Raw genomic sequence first — 17,640 nt, 5'->3', positions numbered from 1 at the left:
CAGCAGGGCAGGTAGTGGCCGTGCTGCCGTGCTGACCGAGTGCCCGTGGCAGTTCTGGTCCGTGTACGTGCCCTGCGAGACGCAGGACAGGGACGCGGTGAGGCGCACSCTGGAGCAGATGGACGTGGTGCAGCGCATGTGTGACCTGTACCCCGAAACCTTCGCCTGTGTCACCGACAGCGCCGGTGAGCGGCCGTGGGGACGGGTGCCACGGGGGTGCTGATGGGCTGTGCCCACCCCAGCTGACCCCTCCCTCCCGCAGGTGTCCGGCAGGCGTTCCAGAGCGGGAAGGTGGCCAGCCTCATCGGGGTGGAGGGCGGCCACTCCATCGACAGCAGCCTGGGCGTCCTGCGCACCCTGTACCGCCTGGGAGCCCGCTACATGACCCTCACCCACAGCTGCAACACCCCCTGGTAGCACCCCGGGGACAGATGGAGGGTGCAGGGCTGGCACGGGGGGTGCGGTCAGAGGTGGGGACACTCTGATGCTCTCCCTTCTCTGCAGGGCTGACAACTGGCTGGTGGACACCGAGGATGAAAAACCTGTGCACCACGGCCTCTCAGCATTTGGGAAGGTGAGGAACAGCATTGGCAGCGGTGTCCAGGAGCGGTGGCATTGGAGGAATGTGGCACTGGCACCCACTGGCTCCATGCTGGGTGATTTGGGGCAGTGTTCCGTCTGTCCATCCATCATCTATCCCTGATCCATCCATCCATCCATCCACCCATCCATCCACCCATCCATCCCTGTCCATCCATCCATCCATCCATCCATCCATCCATCCATCCATCCATCCATCCATCCATCCATCCATCCATCCATCCATCCATCCCCCTGTCTGTCCCACCCATCAGCTCAGACATCCCCAGGAGCCCTCCAAGGACCCTCCTGGCCACCCCTCAGCCCCCCAAACCCCGCTGTCCCCTGCCCCTGCAGACGGTGGTGTGGGAGATGAACCGCCTGGGCATGATYGTGGACCTGGCCCACGTCTCGGTGGACACCATGAAGATGGTGCTGAACATCTCCAAAGCCCCTGTCATCTTCAGCCACTCGTCTGCCTACAGCATCTGCCCGCACCGCCGCAACGTGCCCGACGATGTGCTGCGGCTGGTGGTGAGTGCGGGGCACGGCCCGTGGGGGTTCGGGGGGGTCTGGGGGGTTCTGGGGGTTTCTGGGGGGTGCTGGGGGTGCTGCGGGCTCAGGGCTGTCCCCTCCCAAGGCCTCCACGGAAAGCCTGGTGATGGTCAACTTCTACAACGCCTATGTGACCTGCGGGGACACGGCCACGCTGAGCGATGTCGCGGGTGAGGAGGGGCCCGGGTGGGTTGGGGGTGGCACAGAACCCCCCCTGCCCTGCTCACCCCACACCCCCACACCCACAGACCACATGGACCACGTGAAGAAGGTGGCCGGTGCCCAGGCTGTTGGCTTCGGCGGGGACTACGATGGGGTCTCAGGGTAAAGAGAAGGGATGGGGCAGCGTGTCCCCACCACGGGGACTTCCTGAAGGGTGGGGGGTCTCCCCTGTGCCCTGTGCGGGCAGCTGGGAGGTGCTGGGGTGGCCCAGTGTGAGCTGTGGGGTGGCACAGGCTCCCCACTGGMCTGGAGGACGTCTCCAAGTATCCTGCACTGGTGGCCGAGCTGCTGGCGAGGAAATGGACGGAGGAGGAGGTGAGGGGGGCCCTGGCTGAGAACCTGCTGCGGGTCTTCAGCAAAGTGGAGGAGGTGAGTGAGGCATGGGGAGGGCACGGGGCTGTACGGGGCCAGGGGACACTTGGGCCATGGGGACACCGGTGGCACTGGGAGCAATAGGAGTGGGGTCGTGTGGGGCAGCAGGACAGGGCAGGGGCACACGTGGGGCAGCAGACACGGGAATGTTTGGGGGTGGCACAGGGGGCACCGGGACATGGTGTGGGGTGTCACAGGGAAATGTGGGGTGGCATGTGCTTGGTGGGGACGGGCACTGCCCCTCACAGAGCCCACCCTGTCCCCCCGGCAGGTGAAGAGGACCCTGCAGGGCACAGCTGCCCAYGAGACCCCCATCGCCTTTGAGGAGCTGGAGGGGTCGTGCCGGACCAGCTATGGGTACCCCAACGGTGCGGGCAGTGCCCGGCCCCTGCCGGCAGCGCTGGCCCTGGCCCTGGCGCTCGCCCCGCTCCTCGCCCTGCTCTCCTAGCCCCCGGACCGTGCTCGGGGCTGCCGGGCCCCGCTCCATCCTGCGCCCCTTCCTGCCGAATCTGCCGGCAAAATAAAACCGCGGCTCGAGCAGCGCCGGCAGCGAGTGTCCGTGTGGGACCCTGCGGGACCCCCGCCCCAGCCTCCAGCGGGACATGCTGGGCCACCCCGGCGTGTCACCGGCCACCCCGGCGTGTCACCGGCCACCCCCGCGTGTCACCGGCCACCCCCGCGTGTCACCGGCGCGGCGGAGCAGCGGGGTCCCACCCCGCGACACCGGGGAGCTGTCACCGCGCCGGGAGTGACACATCCTGGCAACACCTGGCCAGGGCGGCTGCAGCGCTGCCTCCGCAGGATGCTTCCATTAATCATTAGCTAATTAATTGGCTATTTAATTATCTCCTTAGCAATTTCCTCTCACATTAGGAACAGCCTGTCTTCGGAGCGGAGGCGGGAGAACAGGCAGGAGAAGGGGAGCCATCTTCCTGTGGCTTTTGGGATTTGGCTGAGGCGCGGGGTTCGGCTGCCAGCCGGGGACGGGGACAGGGATGGGATGGGAGCAGGGAAGGGATGGGGACGGAGAAGGGGTGGGGACGGGGAAGGAACGGGGAGAGGGGAAGGAAAGGGGAGCGGGGAAGGGACGGGGACAGGGAAGGAATGGGGACGGAGAAGGAATGGGGACCGGGAAGGAATGGGGACCGGGAAGGAATGGGGACGGGGAAGGAACGGAAACAGGGACGGCTGCTCCCTCCTCCCTGCAGCCCCGTCCCCGGCAGTGGGGCTGCTGTGGGCAGCTGCTGATGGCAGTGCCACCTCGGCGCGGTGACAAACCCGGGCTCTCCCCTCGGGGGGCTCAGTTTGTCCCCACGAGGGCTGGGGAGCGGGGAAGGGAGCGGGGCTGACCCAGCCCCAGCCGGGAAGGGAGCCGGGTTCCAGCTGCTCCGAGCCCCTGCTCCCTCTGCTGTCCCCGKTTCGGCCACTCGCGAGGGACGGGTCCTTGCCGGGGGTGTCCTCGCCCTCCGGTCCCCCCGAGCCCGCAGAGCCTGCGRGAACAGGAGCAGCCCCTTCCTCCTCCTCCTCTCCTGTCCCAGGGCAGGGGACACGCTGAGACAACGGGGAGCAGAGACTCTCCATCCACACCCCCAACACACACTGGGGTGTTCAGAGATTGTTTATTTAAACTCACACAAGGGGATGGACACGGTTCGGGGAAAAAGAAGGCAAATAAGACGAGCTTTAAAAAAAAAACCACCAATGAAACCACAGAGACGCAGCCCGGGGAGAGGGCCGGGGGGCGGGTCTGGAGCCCCCAGTCCCACGGGGACACCGTGCAGGGGGACAGGAGCCAGGCACAAATCTCCAGGGTCCCCCAGCTTCCTGCCCGGCCCGTCGGGAGGTGGCACAGGATCCAGGGCTCTGCTGGAGACCAAAGCCTCCTCCTCCTCCTCCTCCTCCTCCTCCTCGGCGGGGAAGAAGGCTCCGTGTCACCAGCCACGCGCTCCAAGGCCACTGAACTCGGGAAAAATAATCAACGCGGCGGGAAGTGTTTGTGCCGGGGAGGCGCCCCCCGTGATATCCCCCAGAGGTTACAGTTCCTCCTGGAGACCCAGAGGAAACCGCTTCCTTCCTGAAGAGCTTCCAGCAACCCGGCAGCTCCGTGGGGTCGGGGATTGTGCAGGAGAGGCAAAAACACCTCCAGCTCCGGGGGAAGGTGACAAGGGACGAGCAGCGAGAGGGGACACGGGGAGCAGCCCCCGCCCCCAGCGCGGTGCCAGCAGCGAGGGGACCGAGGATATCCAGGGATGAGGCGCAGGGATGGACACGGAGCTGCTCCCGGGATGGTTTTGCATTCCCTGTCACACCCACCCGGCAGGGGGACATTTGGGGACGTGTCCGCAGCCACCASAGCCGCTGCAATCCGCTTCCAGCGCTGGACACGGCTCCTCACCGGTCCAAACTGGGCCGGGATAACCATTTCCAGCTGGCAGTGCCCGGGGGATGCGGGGATTGACACGCACAGGGCTGGGCAGGGGCGTTCCGAAGGGCACTTCGTGGTACGGGGCTGGGGGGAGGGACACGGAGCAGCCGAGGGCACAGTGACAGTGACAGCGAGGGAAGGGACACCCCCGTGTCACCGCCCCTTCCTGCAAGGCACCGACCTTCCCGCAGCGCTGCCGGAGCCTGGGAACCGCGAGAGTTCTCCTGCTCCTCCCAAACAGCTCCCGAGGAACTCARCCCCCAGCACAGCCCCGGGCAGGGGCGGGGAACAACACAGGAGGTGGGGAGCAGCATCCCGAGAGCAGGAAAATCCCCTTAGTGTTCCACAGCAGCGGGATGGGGGGCTCTGCCCGGCGCCAGCAGCAGCAGCACCCCCAAATGACGCCCCCACAATCCAGCAAAGCGTTCCTCGGGCAGAGAGGAGCCGCGTTCCTGCAGGGATTGCCGCCTGCTCGGGGAGGAGCTGTCCCCCCAGACAAGAGTCCCGAGGTTTTGGGGGGCTGGGGATGTGCTGCAGTGGAGAGGGAGAGCTGGGGCTGCGGGAGGGGATCCCAACCCACGGCTGCTCCACCGGCGCCGTCCACGGGAGAGCTCAGTTCCGCAGGGCAGCCAGCCTGGAGGGGAGAGCAGGGCAACAGTGAGGTCAGAGCTGCAGGAACAGGCACAGCTCAGCTGCAGCTGCAGCCAGGGAGCCTTCCCTAAATCCTGCCCCGGAGCCACAGCCCTGGCAGCTGACAGTGAAATCACTGTGGCAGGTGAGGTGTCACACAGAACGGTTTCCCAGCTCCTCTTTTTCTTGTGGTCCCTGTCCCTGGGCTGTTCTGGTCCCTCTCTCTGGGCCATCCCTACTCCTGGTCCCTGTCCCAGGCTGTCCCCATGCCACAGCCTCGGGGCTGTCCCCAGATGGACCCAGGGTGGCAGCATGGGAGCAGGGCAGCTCCTCGTGGGGCAGCTCCAGGCACCCCTGGCTGTGCTTGGGGCAGCTCCAGGTACCCCTGGCTGTGCTTGGGGCACCTCCTTGTGCACCCCAGCAGCTGCACAAGGACCAGAGTGGCACTGAGGGCCCATCCTGCCCCTGCCCAGTACCAAACCCACCCCCTCCCCAGCCCCAAAGTGGCCCCACAGCCTTGGGCACTTGCCCAAACAGATGAGCTCATCCCCCTGAGCCCCCAAGGAAGGGGCAGCTCTTTCCCTTCATGCCAGAGAGGGATCCTGGGAAGCTCTGGAGCATCCAGGGATTTGGAGAACACCAACCTCCGGGACAGCTGGTCCTCCTGGGAGCGGACTGAGCTCTCCCCCACGGCCGAGGCGCCCTCGGGGAGCTGGCTGAGCTGGTCCATGATCTCCARCCCGTTCTCCTCAGCAATCTGCACRATCAGGCTGTCCACCTGCTCCTGCGGCGTGCTCAGCGTGGTGGCCGAGCTCATGGAGTCCTCCATGACCTGGGACAGACACAGCCCTGTCACCCTGCCCAGCACAGACACCCAGCAGAGCTCCCCMTCCCTCTCCTGCCAGGCACTCACCGACGTGTGAACATCCAAATTCTGCACTTGCTGCTCGAATTTATCCATCACTGCTGACACCTTCTGCAGGTCCATGGAGTTCAGGGCTTTATCCAGGGCCTTGGTCACCTGTGCCATGTTTTTCGTCACCTGCAAGAGGAGATTGCAAGATTCAGGGATGCTCTGAGGGTCATGGATGAATCTGAGCCCCACTGTGAGGCCATCATGGATCGGATGAACCCATCTGAGACCACCAGGAACCTTGGTGGGGTCATTTTGGGGGACAGGGGAGCCTGTGRAGGATGGAGGCAGCAAGAGGGGAAGCTCCATGYGGGGAGGGAGCTCTCAGATCCCCCMARAGGCTCTTACCCCCTTCATGGTGACGGCTGTCTGCACCTTGGAGGCCACAGCATCCACCCGTGAYGCCATCCTCAGCCAGTTGAGCCCCTCGTTCTTCTTGCGGATGGCATTCTCGGCATAAACCCGGGCACATTCCACGTTCTTCTGCTGCAGGGCCTGGGACACGGGGAATCCACGCTCAGAGAGCCACCCCGGGCTCAAACCAGCTCCTGCTGCATGGTTCCTCAGCAGGAAACATCTCTGCCGTGAGCCCACAGCTGGGAGTGCCCCAGAGCAGGAATTAAACCGTGTTTGTGTCAGCGGATTCGCCACACCCCCCTGGTGGATCGAGGAGTGGAGGGTGGGGAGGGGATCTGCCCCTTTCCTGCTCCCACAGGGCAGGGGARGGGAGTTCCTGAGCACAGCAGGAGGTGCCCCCACGCACCTTTTTGACTTTGGCTTGCTCAGCCTTGGAGTCCTTCTCGGCTTTCTTGGAGAGCTTTTCCAGCTGCTTCGCTGTGAACTGCGGAGAAGAGCAGGGGTAGCACCAGGACAGAGTCAGGGACACCTCCCACTGTCCCCAGGCTGCTTCAATCACCGTCCAACCTGGCCTTGGGCACTGCCAGGGATGCAGGGGCACCCACAGCTTCTCGAACACCCCGTGCCAGGGCTCCCCACCCTCACAGAGGATTCTTCCCCAATCTCTCCCATCTCACGCCGCCCTCTGGCAGTGAGAAGCCATTTCTCTTTGTGCCCACCTGTCCCACCCCCGCCACATCCCACCGGCCCCGGCAGCCCGACCCTGTGCCCGCGGCAGCCCCGATCRCCCCCGCAGGCCGGGGCCCGCTCCCGTGCCGGTCCCGCCGAAAGAGCCCCGGTGAGGCCGAGCAAGCGGGTGGAACCAGCCCGGAACAATCCCGGGACGGCCGAAACGATACGGAGAGGAGGGGGAAGAGCCTCCGCTGCCCTCACCTTCAGCTGGAAGAGCGTGTCTGGAAAGGAAGGAGAGCAAATCTCAGCGACACGATCGGCACCGGAGACCGGGACTAGGAAACCGGGGACCCCGCCCACGCGTCCCGGCCACCGGTCCCGGCTGCGATCCCCCCAGCCCCGCCCCTCGGGAGCCGCCCCAGCCCCAGCGGGAGGTCCCGGTAGCGCCCAACCCCCGGTACCGTCCATCCTGCCCGCCGCCGCTTCCGGGTTCTGCCGCCGCTTCCGGGTCCCGCCGCCGCCGCTTCCGGGGTGCGCGCGCTGAGTCTCGCGAGAGCGACGCCGCGATCGGCGGGGAGACCTCGGGGGTGGTCGGACGGGAGGGGGCGGGGCCACAAGGGGTACGGAACCAATCGGAGGCGGGGCTGTACCAGAACGGGATCGCTATTGGTCCGTCCCTAGCAACCGTTGCTAGGGGGTTAATGCGTGTGGGCGGAGCCTGCGGGCGGATAAGAGTGCGCGTGTGCAGGGCGGGATCCGCTGTGGCGGCCATGGCATCGGCTGAGGCGGGAGCGGCTGAGGGGGCACCGGGATCGGCATCGGCACCGGGATCGGCACCGGCATCGGCACCGGCACCCGCCGAACCAGAGCTGGAGCCCCTGCGGCTGCGGCGCTTGCGAGGCGACGGCTTCTTCGAGGTGCCGGCAGCCGAGCGGGTGAGTGCAGCGGGTCCCCGGCGGTGTGAGGGGGATTTGGGGCCGGCGGGGGCTGCTCGGTGAGGGGCCCTGGAATCGGCACCGCCTGGACGCGGCTCTTTGGTTTCAGCTGGGMCGGTGCCGCAGCGTGAAGGAGTTTGAGAAGCTGAATCGGATCGGAGAGGGCACGTACGGCATCGTGTGTGAGTGCGGGCAGTGCTCCCCGGCTGGGAGCGGCTCCCGGKGCGCTGCGGCCATGCGGGACCGGGAAGAGACCTCAAAGTTAATATTGWTCCACCCCCTGCCATGTGCAGGGACACTTTCCACTGTCCCACGCTGTTCCAAGCCCCGTCCAACTTGGTCTTGGACACTTCCAGGAATTCAGGAGCAGCCACAGTTGCTCTGGGCACCCTGTGCCAGGGCCCTCACAGGTCCACCCTCACAGCCAAGAATTCCTTCCCAAAATCCCATCTAACCCTGCCCTCTGGCAGTGGGAAGCCGTTCCCCCCTGTAGAATCCCAGCATGGTTTGTGTCGGGCGGGACCTTAAGCTCACTCAGTTCCACCCCCGTGGTTGGGCTGGAGAGGCTCAGGCAGGGTCTGGACAAACCCTGGTGTGTCCTGGTGGTAACGTGGCTTGTGCTGCCCACAGACCGTGCCCGGGACACGCTGACAGATGAGACAGTGGCGCTGAAGAAAGTGCGGATGGACAACGAGAARGATGGTAATGCAGGAGGGATGGGGGAACAGCAGCTGCCCCAGCCCTGGCCCGGCTCTGAGCTGTTCCTGCAGCACTGCTGTACCTYCCTCCCCCAGGAATGCCCATCAGCAGCCTGCGGGAAATCACCCTGCTCCTGCAGCTGCAGCACCCCAACATTGTGGAGCTGAAAGAGGTGGTTGTGGGGAACCACCTGGAGAGGTAAGAGTCCCCTCTCTGTCCTCCCTCTGCCTTCCCGACCTTACTTGGAGCCCTGAGCAGGCAAACCTGTCCTGGGGGAGGCTCTGACTATGTCTCATCTCCAACAGTATTTTCCTGGTGATGGGATACTGTGAGCAGGATCTGGCCAGTCTCCTGGAGAACATGCAGACRCCCTTCTCAGAGGCTCAGGTATGGGGTGGGGCAGGATTTGGGTCCAGAACCCCTGAGAGGGTGCTGCTATTCCTACCAAAACATGGGTGCTGTGAGGGGCTCTCAGATCTTGAGCTGGGGGATTGCTGGTATTCTGATGGAGCCTGGGCTTTGCTGACTCTCTGAACCCTCCAGCGAATTTCCAGGCTGGGTTTGGGGCAGGAGCAAATTGTCAGGGAGAGAGCTGGGAGGGCACAGGGATGGAGGGACTGCAGGACACCCCTGTGGGTTTGGCCTCCAGGGATTTGCAGGGTCCTGCAGAGGTCACAGATCCCATCCTCTGTCCCCAGGTCAAGTGCATCATCCTGCAGGTGCTCAAGGGTCTGCAGTACCTCCAYGAGAACTACATCATCCACAGGTGGGAGTGGCTGGATGGTGCTGGGGGAACAAGGGGGTGTCTGTGGAAATCTCCTGTGTCCCAGGAGCATCTCTGGGTGGGGATTTGGGGCTCAGCTGCGTGTGAGCACTGACAGGACAGGAAGGCTGTGGAATGATGGGATTGGCTTCTCCCTGTGGTCACTCACGTCCAGCTGCTCCTTTCCCACAGGGACCTGAAGGTCTCCAACCTGCTGATGACTGACAAAGGCTGTGTGAAGATAGGTGAGTCCTGGCACCTGCTCTGTGCCAGGCTCCAGCCACCCTGTGCTGTGACCAGAGCTCAGAGCTGGGCCCCTCCTGACYGTGACTCTCTCCTGCAGCTGATTTCGGCCTGGCACGCACCTATGGGATGCCCCCCAAGCCCATGACCCCAAAAGTGGTGACTCTGTGGTGAGTGGCTGGTGCTGGGGCAGGCCCTCCCAGCAGGATGGGCTCGTGCTGGCTCTGCCACTGAGTGTCCTTTCACAGGTACCGGGCACCGGAGCTGCTGCTGGGGATGACAACGCAGAGCACCAGCATTGACATGTGGTGAGTGCGGGGCTGAGGYTGCCCGAGGGGGGCTGGAGGGCTGCAAACTGCAGGGCATCACTGGGGAGGCTCTTCCTGTGCTCTGCAGGGCTGCTGGCTGTATCCTGGCCGAGCTGCTGGCACACAAACCACTGCTGCCRGGCACCTCTGAGATCCACCAGATCGACCTCATTGTTCAGCTGCTGGGGACTCCCAACGAGAACATCTGGCCGGTGAGAGCTCCCACCCATTTACCCGTTAGTCCCTGGCTGTTCCCCTGGCCCCTCCTCACGTTCTGTTCCCCCCAGGGGTTCTCCAAGCTGCCCCTGGCCACGCAGTACACCCTGCGCAAACARCCCTACAACAACCTGAAGCACAGGTTCCCCTGGCTCTCAGAGGCCGGGCTGCGACTGCTCAACTTCCTCTTCATGTATGATCCCAAGAAAAGGTACGAGCCAGGTGCACTGCGGGGTGGGCACRGCAGGGAAACTGCCCCACACTGTGCCCCAGGCAGGGGTGGTTCCTGCCAYGTGCTGTTGTCCCCACAGGGCTACGGCCAAGGACTGTCTGGAGAGTTCCTACTTCAAGGAGAAGCCCTTGCGTAAGTACCCCATATCCTGGGGCAGGGCAGGACTGGGGAGGCTTTGGGCCCTGCTGACCCCTCTGTCCCCCACAGCCTGTGAGCCMGAGCTCATGCCCACCTTCCCACACCACCGGAACAAGCGGGCGGCCGGTGCAGGGCTGGAGAGCCAGGCCAAGCGCAGCAAGCCCTGAGCTGGCCACGGGACCCGGCACGATGCGTCCTGGCCGAGGTGGATTCTCTCGGCCCAACAGTCCCAGCGCCGTGGGCTCCATCCAGTCCCGGGACAGCCTCTGAATCCACCTCCCCGTGCAGCACGGGGCAGGCTCTAGGCTGGGGCTGGGTGAGCACGGCCCTGGGGCCAGAAGAGAGGAGAGATGGGGCCTGGGGAGGCCCAGGCTCGGCAGGGTCAGTCCTGTCCCATGGGGGTCCTGGCTTGTGCTGTCTGTGAGGGGAAACCCCGATTTTGCCATGAATAAAAGCATCTGGCAGTTGCAACAGTGGGATTGAGCTCATCCTTTAGGGCCAACAGGGTTGGGGGAAGCTTGGCTATGTCATATTCCTCCCTGGGGACAAAGATACYTCTGCAACACCCCAAGTTCTTCCCCTCCTTCAATGTATCCGGTGCCACTCTCATGGGAGGCACATTTCACCGCAGGCCCTGCCCCTGAGCAGGGGTCCTGCTCCCTCCCACCAGGATAGGACAGGCCCTGCTGAGACAGCTACTTTACTGATGCACAGAATAATTTACAGCAGGAGTGTCAGGGCTGGAGCAGTGCCCATCCTCCCGGAACGCAGCCCAGGCACTGCCATGCAGGGTGCTGATGAGTCCAGTGTCCTTGTGCCAAGCCGTGGCTGTGCCCAGCCCTGTCAGGAGCGGGGTGCAGAGCCCTCAGCCAGCAGCATGTCCAGCTCGGTGCGCTGCAGCCACAGGCGCTGCTGTCGCTCCCCACGCAGCTCCTGGCCGCGGTGGCGGCTGCGGCAGGCACGGCCCACGGCACAGCCCCCGGAGTGCAGCTGCCTGCAGGTGCTGCAGCAGTAYGAGGGCAGCATGCCCTGGCACAGGCACGAGTGCAGCTGGTAGCAGGGCAGCTCTGGGGTGTCCTGAGAGGAATCCTGGGGCACCTGGGGGCTTCTGCCAGCCCCYACCAGCTCCTGCTTTGGGAAGAGGTGAGAGGAGGTGTCCAGGTCAGCACTGCCCACAGGCTCCGGCCCAAAAGYGCCCTCACAGTGTCCCCAGCTCCTCGTGGGCACATCCTGAAGGTCCCTCAGTGCTGGGGGGGCTGTGTCCTCACCCCCCGTGTCCTCGGGGCTGTCYGGTATCTCCCGGTAGAGATCGACGCTGTCACYRCTGTCAGCAGTGGCCCTGCACTGCRTCCCCSGGTCCTGMAGCATCTCCAGGCCACTCTCGCCATCCCTGGCCCGATGCCGCACCTCCAGCAGCTCCTGGGCGTGGGGCCGGCACGGCTGCAGCTGCAGGATCTCACACTCCAGCCGGCAGGCGAGGAACCCGACAGCGGCGGCGATCAGCGCGGGCCCTGGAGGTGGCCGGGCCACAGTCAGGCGATGCTGGTCCTGCTGCTCGTAGCCCAGTCGGCCCAAACTCCGCAGCAGGTCGGCTTCGGGGAGCGCCGGGCGCAGCAGGTGCACGTAGGCACCGGAGAAGGTCTGTAAGGAGAGCGGGAGGCAYGGCTGGAGGTGTCTGGGTACCCCCACAGCATCCCTGTGCCACCTCAGGGCCTCACCTGGATGGTTCTGAACTCCCGGCGCCACGGGAAGAGGTAGAGGTTGACGGCCGCCAGCTCCAGCAGCCGGAAAGCAGCGGCCAGGCCCCGCAGCGCCAGCCCRGGCTCAGGGTGGTCCCGCAGCCCCCGGGCCAGCAGTGCCGGGCCATCCTCCTGCAGGGCTCCCAGCAGCGCTGGCTCCTGCTGCAGCCGCTGCCGGAGCCGCTCCGCCACGGCGGGGTCGGGGCAGGTCCCGGTGGAGCCAAAACCCCGCTCCAGCGAGCGGCGGTACTSCTGGTGGAATTCCTGCCGGAGCTGCTGCCCGTATTCGTGCCGGTGCTCCTGCCGCAGCGCCGAGCCTGCACACATCCTGGGGACAGCAGCGTGAGACCCCACCCCGGTGCAGGGACCATGACACCCTCCCCATCCCGGCACCCCCGACACCTCCAACCCTTGCATCCCTTTGGGTGTCCCCTCCAAAGTCTCAGCGCCAGCACCTCCCTGGTCCAGGTGTCCCCAGTGTCACCCCTCGGCCGCGGTTCCCTCCGTCCCGGCCCCCCCGGARGCCTCCCGGTGTTCCTCCCCGACCCCGGTTCCGCCCCGATCCCGGTTCCCCCTCCTCAGCCGCGGTTCGCCCCGTCCCCCGGGGTTGTCCCTCCTCGATCCAGATCCCCCCGGTCCCTGTCTCGGTCCCGGTCCCGGTCCGTTCCCCACCTGCCGCCCCGTTCGCTCCCGCTCTCTTCCCGTTCCCCTCCGCGCCCACCGGGCCGAACGCACGTGCCGCCCGCCGCTCCGCCCCCCCCGCGACAGCGCCCCCTGCGGGCCGGGAGGACCGGGCGGGGTCAGCACCTGCCCGGGGTGGGGGGTCCCTCGCCGCCCCCTCCTCACTGCAGCGACTCCACGTAGGACAGGGCGCTCTGCAGGGACGTCAGGCAGTACCCCTCCTCCCCAATCAGGTACCTGAACACACCCATCGCACTGTCACCAACGGGACACCACCACGGGCACCACACCGCCACCGCGSCATCATGGCTGGGACACCACCATGGTCATCGCCACCATGCCATCACGGCCAGGACACTGCCACTGCCACCACAATGTCACGGCTGGGACATCCCTGCGGCCACCACCGTGCCATCACAGCCAGGACACTGCCACTGCCATCACAATGTCACGGCTGGGACATCCCTGCGGCCACCACCATGCCATCACAGCCAGGACACCACCACAGCTGGGACACCGTTATGGTTGGGACACCACGCCAGTCACTGCACTGTCACAGCTGTGACACTGCCATGCCCAGGACACCACCACAGCCCCATGCTTCCAGGAACCATTGCTCCCGCCCATATCCTGCCCTGATAATCCTGTCTCAGGAAGGTGACAGTGTCCTGAACCCAGCCTGCATGGCCCGGTACTCCCGCACATACCCCTCATGGATGAACTCCTCCAGGGCGGCACACTCGGAGAGCAGCTGGGGCAGCCCYGTCTGCAGCACCACGTAGGACAGGATGGGCAGCAGGTCATCTGCCCCGCTGTGACAACAGGGACCATCAGCCACAGTGCCACACCRGCCCCACCCTCCCCGTGCGCCATGGTCCCTGTACTCACATGGCAGCGGTGGCAGCGCTCCGGGCGTCCCGGGTGCCGCAGTACTCCTCGGCACACTCGCAGATGCCGCGCAGGGCTCGCACTGTGGCACACACAGGGCTGCCATTAGAACCACTGCCACCCCCCTGGACCCCGCCCCGCGTCCCCGCCACCCCTCACCGATGCACTCCAGCTTCCTGCGGGGACAGGTCTCCAGCGGGATGAGGCGCAGGTCCTGCACGGCCGAGGCGTACGCGGGGCGGCCGGGGGCGGGCGGGAAGAGGCGCGAGGCCAGCCCCATGTCGGCGGGGCTGGCATGCCGGTGTCGCTCCATGCTGCGCGCCAGGGCTGCCTCACGGGGCTGCTGCACGCTCCTGTGGGCACTGAGGTGAGGGAGGGGTGCCAGGGAGGGGGCAGAGGGGCTCCAAAGCGGATCACGGTACCTGTAGAGCGCCAGGAGCGGGGCCCAGAGCGGGGGAAAGAAGGCTTCCTCCAGGCAGGCCAGGCACTGGTCCTTGCCCGCGGCAGTGCCGAGCCCCTCRAAGGCCAGCAGAGTCAGGGCCAGCAGCCGGTCTGGGAAGGACGAGTCACGATGGAACCTCCAGTCCTGCCCGGGCTGGGACGCCCTGTCCTGCCCATTCTGTGCCCGGATCAAAACAGGGTGCAGGAGAGCCCATGGACAGCCCCCATCTACCCCCTGTCCATCCCCGCTCCCACGGCCATCCCTCACCGATGGCGTTGTGGATGTCCCTCACGATGCTCTTCAGCAGCTCCGGCAGGGTCATGTCCTGCCCAGGGCCGGTCGGTGGCTCTGCAGGGGCCCAGCCCTCGGGGGACGCCAGGAACCGCTCCAGGTCCTCGAAGGAGCTTTCCCGGGGGGTYTGGGGGGTCTCCGTGGGCCCYGGGGYGCCGCTGYCAKYGAGGGGGGTGCTGGAGCGGCTGTGGCGCAGCRCGGCCGGGCCGTGCTCGGGCACCGAGAACATGCAGTGCAGGCTGCGGGACGCTCGGAGCCGGCGGCCCCCGGGCTCTGCGGGCAGCGAGGAAGCGCCCGCGTCCAGCGACAGGAACGAGAGCCCCGAGGGGGACGCGGGGGAGGCGTCGGCGGGGCCGCGGCTGACGGCGGGGTAGAGCCGGGCGTACACCGCACACTGCAGCCGCCGCAGCAGCTGMGTGATGGGGTGCTCGGGGCAGCTGTGGGCACACGGACAGCGTGGGCAGGGGGCTCTGGTGGCAGCCCCCGCGCTCTGGCAGGGCTGTGCCCACCCCAGCRGTACCTGAGGAGGCAGGAGAAGAGCCCTGAGAGCACCGAGAGATCCGCTGGGCTCCGCTTCAGCTGCGCCTTCCACTGCCTCGGCCAGTCCTGGGGAGCGTCCAGGGTTGGTCATGGGGAGGGTGCAGTGCCCTGCCCCACGGCACAGCTTCCACCCCATGGCACAGCCTCCAGCCTCATGGCACAGCCTCCACCCCACGGCACAGCCTCCACCCCACGGCACAGCCTCCACCCCATGGCACAGCCTCCACCCCACGGCACAGCCTCCACCCCATGGCACAGCCTCCACCCCACGGCACAGAGTCCACCCCATGGCACAGCTTCCTGCCCCACAGCACAGCCTTCACCCCATGGCACAGCCTCCACCCCATGGCACAGCCTCCACCCCACGGCACAGCCTCCTACCCCATGGCACAGCCTCCACCCCATGGCAGAGTCCAGCCCCATGGCACAGCCTTCACCCCACAGCAGAGCCCAGCCCTGCCAGCAGCCCCTGGGCACACACTCACATGGTCCTGCTCATACTCGAGGATGGCAGCGTAGAGCGCTCGTTGTTCCTGCTCCTCGGGGGTGAGTGCCACGCTGTTGGAGAATCTCCTGGGGACGCCCTGGGCTGGTGAGGGCACTGCTGGGTGTCCCCACAGCCCAGGGGCCCTGTGGTCACGTCTCCACTCACCGGTTGGCTGCCTCCTGCAGCCGCAGCCGCCGCTCCTCCATCTTGCGCTGCAGCTGGGCCGGGCACAGTTAAGGGTCCAGAGCCACAGCCACACTCACCCTACACCCTTTGCCTTCCCCCATCCCCCCAGGCAGGATCCCAAATGCCTTGGAGGGTCAGTGACACCCAGCCCAGGGCACAGGCTCCTGGAGCAATCCCATCGGGAAGGATACAGTCTCCTCCCGAGCCTTGGCGATCACCAGGTTCTCCATCATCTGCCGCTGCAGGGAGAGCGTCTGCGGAGCAGGAGGAGCRTTGGGAACACCCACCCACACCCCACRGCCAYCATCGGGGAGCAGGGRTCCCCACAGACCCTCTCCCTGCCTGGCTGCCAGCTCCATCCAGCCCCAGCCCCTCCGCAGCCCCCACTTGCCAGGGATGTTTTCTGCAGGGCCTGGCTGGGGTTCAGCCGCGCCACCCGCGCCTCGTACGCCGCCTTCAGCTTCTGGTTCTGCAGGGACGCCTCCTCCAGCGGGGTCAGCTCCCTGCAGGAGCAGCCTCAGCACCCACCGCAGGGCACAGGACACGTGCCAGGGCCCCATCCCACCCCACAGCCCCCCAGGCAGCCGTGGGGCCACCAGCAGTCCTTGTGTCCCACTTCTTGCCAGACTCTGTGTCCCAAAACCCCTACGTTTGAACCCTCCATGTCCCAACCCCCATGTCTGAGCCTCCCATGTCCCAACCCTTTGTCCCAGTCCACACCGGCTCCCTATGCACCACCACTCTGTGCCCCAGCCCTATGTCCGAGTCCCCATATCCCAGCTCCCATATTCCAATCCCCATATCCCAGCTCCCATATTCCAATCCCCATATCCCAGTCCCCATTTCACAGACCCCATATCCCAGTCCCCATATCCCAGTTCCCACATTCCAATCCCCATATCCCAGCTCCCTTATCCCAGCCCCCATATTCCAATCCCCATATCCCAGTCCCTATATCCCAGTCCCCATATCCCAGTCCCCATATCCCAGCCCCCATATCCCAGCTCCCATATCCCAGCTCCCATATCCCAGTCCCCATATCCCAGTCCCCATATCCAAGACCCCCGTACTTCCGTGAGCTCTGTGCCTCGGTGATCTGCAGTTTCTGGAAGATCTCCGGGGGCAGGAAGGGCGAGAGCTTCCCCCCCTCGTCCGAGCAGACCCGGCGGTGTCTGGGGGGCGGCACAGGGGTCCCACCCCGCTCCTGCACCGCCGGTTTCACCTGGGCTTTTCCTGGGAAAGGGGGCAGGACAGGTCGGTTGTGCCCCACCAGCAGCTCCCCAAAATGGGAACCCCACACTCACCCAGCGCCGCTGCAATGGATTTGACCCTCTCCAGGCACTGCTCCGCCAGCTTCAGCAGCTTCGGGGTGTCAGGGGTGACCCCCTCGCTGCTCTCTGTGGGGAGCGAATGTTGGGGTGGCCACAGGGCTCCCACCGCCCCCCGGCTGGGCCGGGTGGTGCCGGGGGTGGGTGATGCTCTACCTGTCCCCGCCGCCTCCTCCTGCAGGGTCTGCGCGATCAGGGAGATGCTCCGCAGGTACTCCATGTAGGCGTCCTGCAGAACGGGGGAGCGGGGACACACCGGGGACACACCAGGGGTGAGCGGGGACACACCGGGGGTGAGCGGGGACACACCGGGGGTGAGCGGGGGCACACCGGGGGTGAGAGGGGGCGCACCGGGGACCCCCACGGCCTCGGGAGGATGCGGGGTCCGAACGGGCGGCGGGGGGCAGGGAGAGGCCGGGGGCGCTGGGTCACACCGGGGATGCAGCCCCGGGAGCACGGGGTGACTCCGGGCATGCGGGAGAGCCCCGGGATGCGCGATGGGAGCGGGGGTGCAGCCCCGCGGGCGGGGGCGAGGCCGGGGATGGATGCGGAGGATGCGGGGAGAGCCCGGCGATGCCGAAGGGGCCCGGGGATACGGGAGGAGCCGGGGATGGAGCCCCGGGGGTGGGGGTCGAGCCCGGGGGTGCAGCCCCGGGGATGCGGCTGAGCCCGGGGGTCCCTCCCCGCCGTCCCCGCGCTCACCCTTGTCCGGCCGGCGCTGTCCATGCCCAGGGCGCCGCTCGCCGCCCTCATGGCTCCCTGCAGCCCGCGGCCCCCCCGGCCCGGCGCGGGCCCCTCG

General features: G+C 66.3%; 5 protein-coding genes across 7 annotated transcripts in view; 2 read left to right on the top strand and 3 right to left on the bottom strand.

Annotated features, from left to right (window-relative positions):
- Window positions 1-2,557, top strand: part of DPEP1 (dipeptidase 1) — a 4,491-nt gene extending 1,934 nt beyond the window's left edge. The window contains exons 3-10 of the mRNA XM_057384203.1: window positions 12-185; window positions 263-413; window positions 505-574; window positions 937-1,113; window positions 1,220-1,304; window positions 1,383-1,458; window positions 1,590-1,725; window positions 2,000-2,557. Coding sequence (XP_057240186.1) covers window positions 12-185; window positions 263-413; window positions 505-574; window positions 937-1,113; window positions 1,220-1,304; window positions 1,383-1,458; window positions 1,590-1,725; window positions 2,000-2,176 — 1,046 coding nt within the window. The 3' untranslated portion in view covers window positions 2,177-2,557. The remainder of the gene's footprint in view (window positions 1-11; window positions 186-262; window positions 414-504; window positions 575-936; window positions 1,114-1,219; window positions 1,305-1,382; window positions 1,459-1,589; window positions 1,726-1,999) is intronic.
- A 2,170-nt stretch (window positions 2,558-4,727) lies between these two features.
- CHMP1A (charged multivesicular body protein 1A) lies at window positions 4,728-7,294 on the bottom strand. The gene is made up of 7 exons (XM_057384206.1): window positions 7,187-7,294; window positions 6,987-7,006; window positions 6,460-6,537; window positions 6,045-6,191; window positions 5,697-5,825; window positions 5,428-5,615; window positions 4,728-4,787 (listed from the first exon to the last, which is right to left on the bottom strand). Exons 1-7 carry the CDS (start codon window positions 7,191-7,193, stop codon window positions 4,766-4,768), a joined length of 591 nt encoding a protein of 196 aa, XP_057240189.1. The 5' UTR covers window positions 7,194-7,294; the 3' UTR covers window positions 4,728-4,765.
- A 117-nt stretch (window positions 7,295-7,411) lies between these two features.
- CDK10 (cyclin dependent kinase 10) lies at window positions 7,412-10,725 on the top strand. Of its 3 annotated transcripts, XM_057384212.1 has the most exons (13): window positions 7,412-7,660; window positions 7,770-7,842; window positions 8,291-8,362; window positions 8,455-8,557; window positions 8,665-8,746; window positions 9,058-9,125; window positions 9,315-9,367; window positions 9,466-9,535; window positions 9,614-9,673; window positions 9,762-9,885; window positions 9,961-10,100; window positions 10,201-10,253; window positions 10,329-10,725. In XM_057384212.1, exons 1-13 carry the CDS (start codon window positions 7,427-7,429, stop codon window positions 10,424-10,426), a joined length of 1,230 nt encoding a protein of 409 aa, XP_057240195.1. In that variant the 5' UTR covers window positions 7,412-7,426; the 3' UTR covers window positions 10,427-10,725. The 3 variants fall into 3 exon arrangements, with proteins under 3 accessions (XP_057240195.1, XP_057240194.1, XP_057240197.1); XM_057384211.1 differs by having other exon boundaries at window positions 9,762-10,100; XM_057384214.1 differs by lacking the exon at window positions 7,770-7,842 and having other exon boundaries at window positions 7,602-7,660.
- Window positions 10,726-10,843: 118 nt separating this feature from the next.
- SPATA2L (spermatogenesis associated 2 like) lies at window positions 10,844-12,325 on the bottom strand. Its single transcript, XM_057384183.1, has 2 exons — window positions 12,124-12,325; window positions 10,844-12,082 (listed from the first exon to the last, which is right to left on the bottom strand). Exons 1-2 carry the CDS (start codon window positions 12,323-12,325, stop codon window positions 11,103-11,105), a joined length of 1,182 nt encoding a protein of 393 aa, XP_057240166.1. The 3' UTR covers window positions 10,844-11,102.
- On the bottom strand, window positions 12,276-17,634 carry VPS9D1 (VPS9 domain containing 1). The gene is given in 16 exon segments (XM_057384207.1): window positions 12,276-12,326; window positions 12,806-12,916; window positions 13,387-13,491; window positions 13,568-13,649; window positions 13,727-13,920; window positions 13,990-14,119; window positions 14,277-14,737; window positions 14,821-14,906; window positions 15,326-15,413; window positions 15,493-15,545; window positions 15,705-15,767; window positions 15,905-16,016; window positions 16,584-16,791; window positions 16,794-16,910; window positions 16,998-17,070; window positions 17,544-17,634. Coding segments are annotated over 15 exon segments (1,899 nt in total). The 5' UTR covers window positions 17,595-17,634; the 3' UTR covers window positions 12,276-12,326; window positions 12,806-12,840.
- Between the last annotated feature and the right edge of the window lie 6 nt (window positions 17,635-17,640).

This window comes from Malurus melanocephalus, unplaced genomic scaffold (assembly GCF_030028575.1).
Source record: "Malurus melanocephalus ecotype Western Australia unplaced genomic scaffold, MMel_1.1 scaffold_691, whole genome shotgun sequence".
Classification (NCBI taxonomy): domain Eukaryota; kingdom Metazoa; phylum Chordata; class Aves; order Passeriformes; family Maluridae; genus Malurus; species Malurus melanocephalus.
Note: the sequence above shows the minus strand (reverse complement) of the source record. Positions and strands in the feature narration are given on the sequence as shown.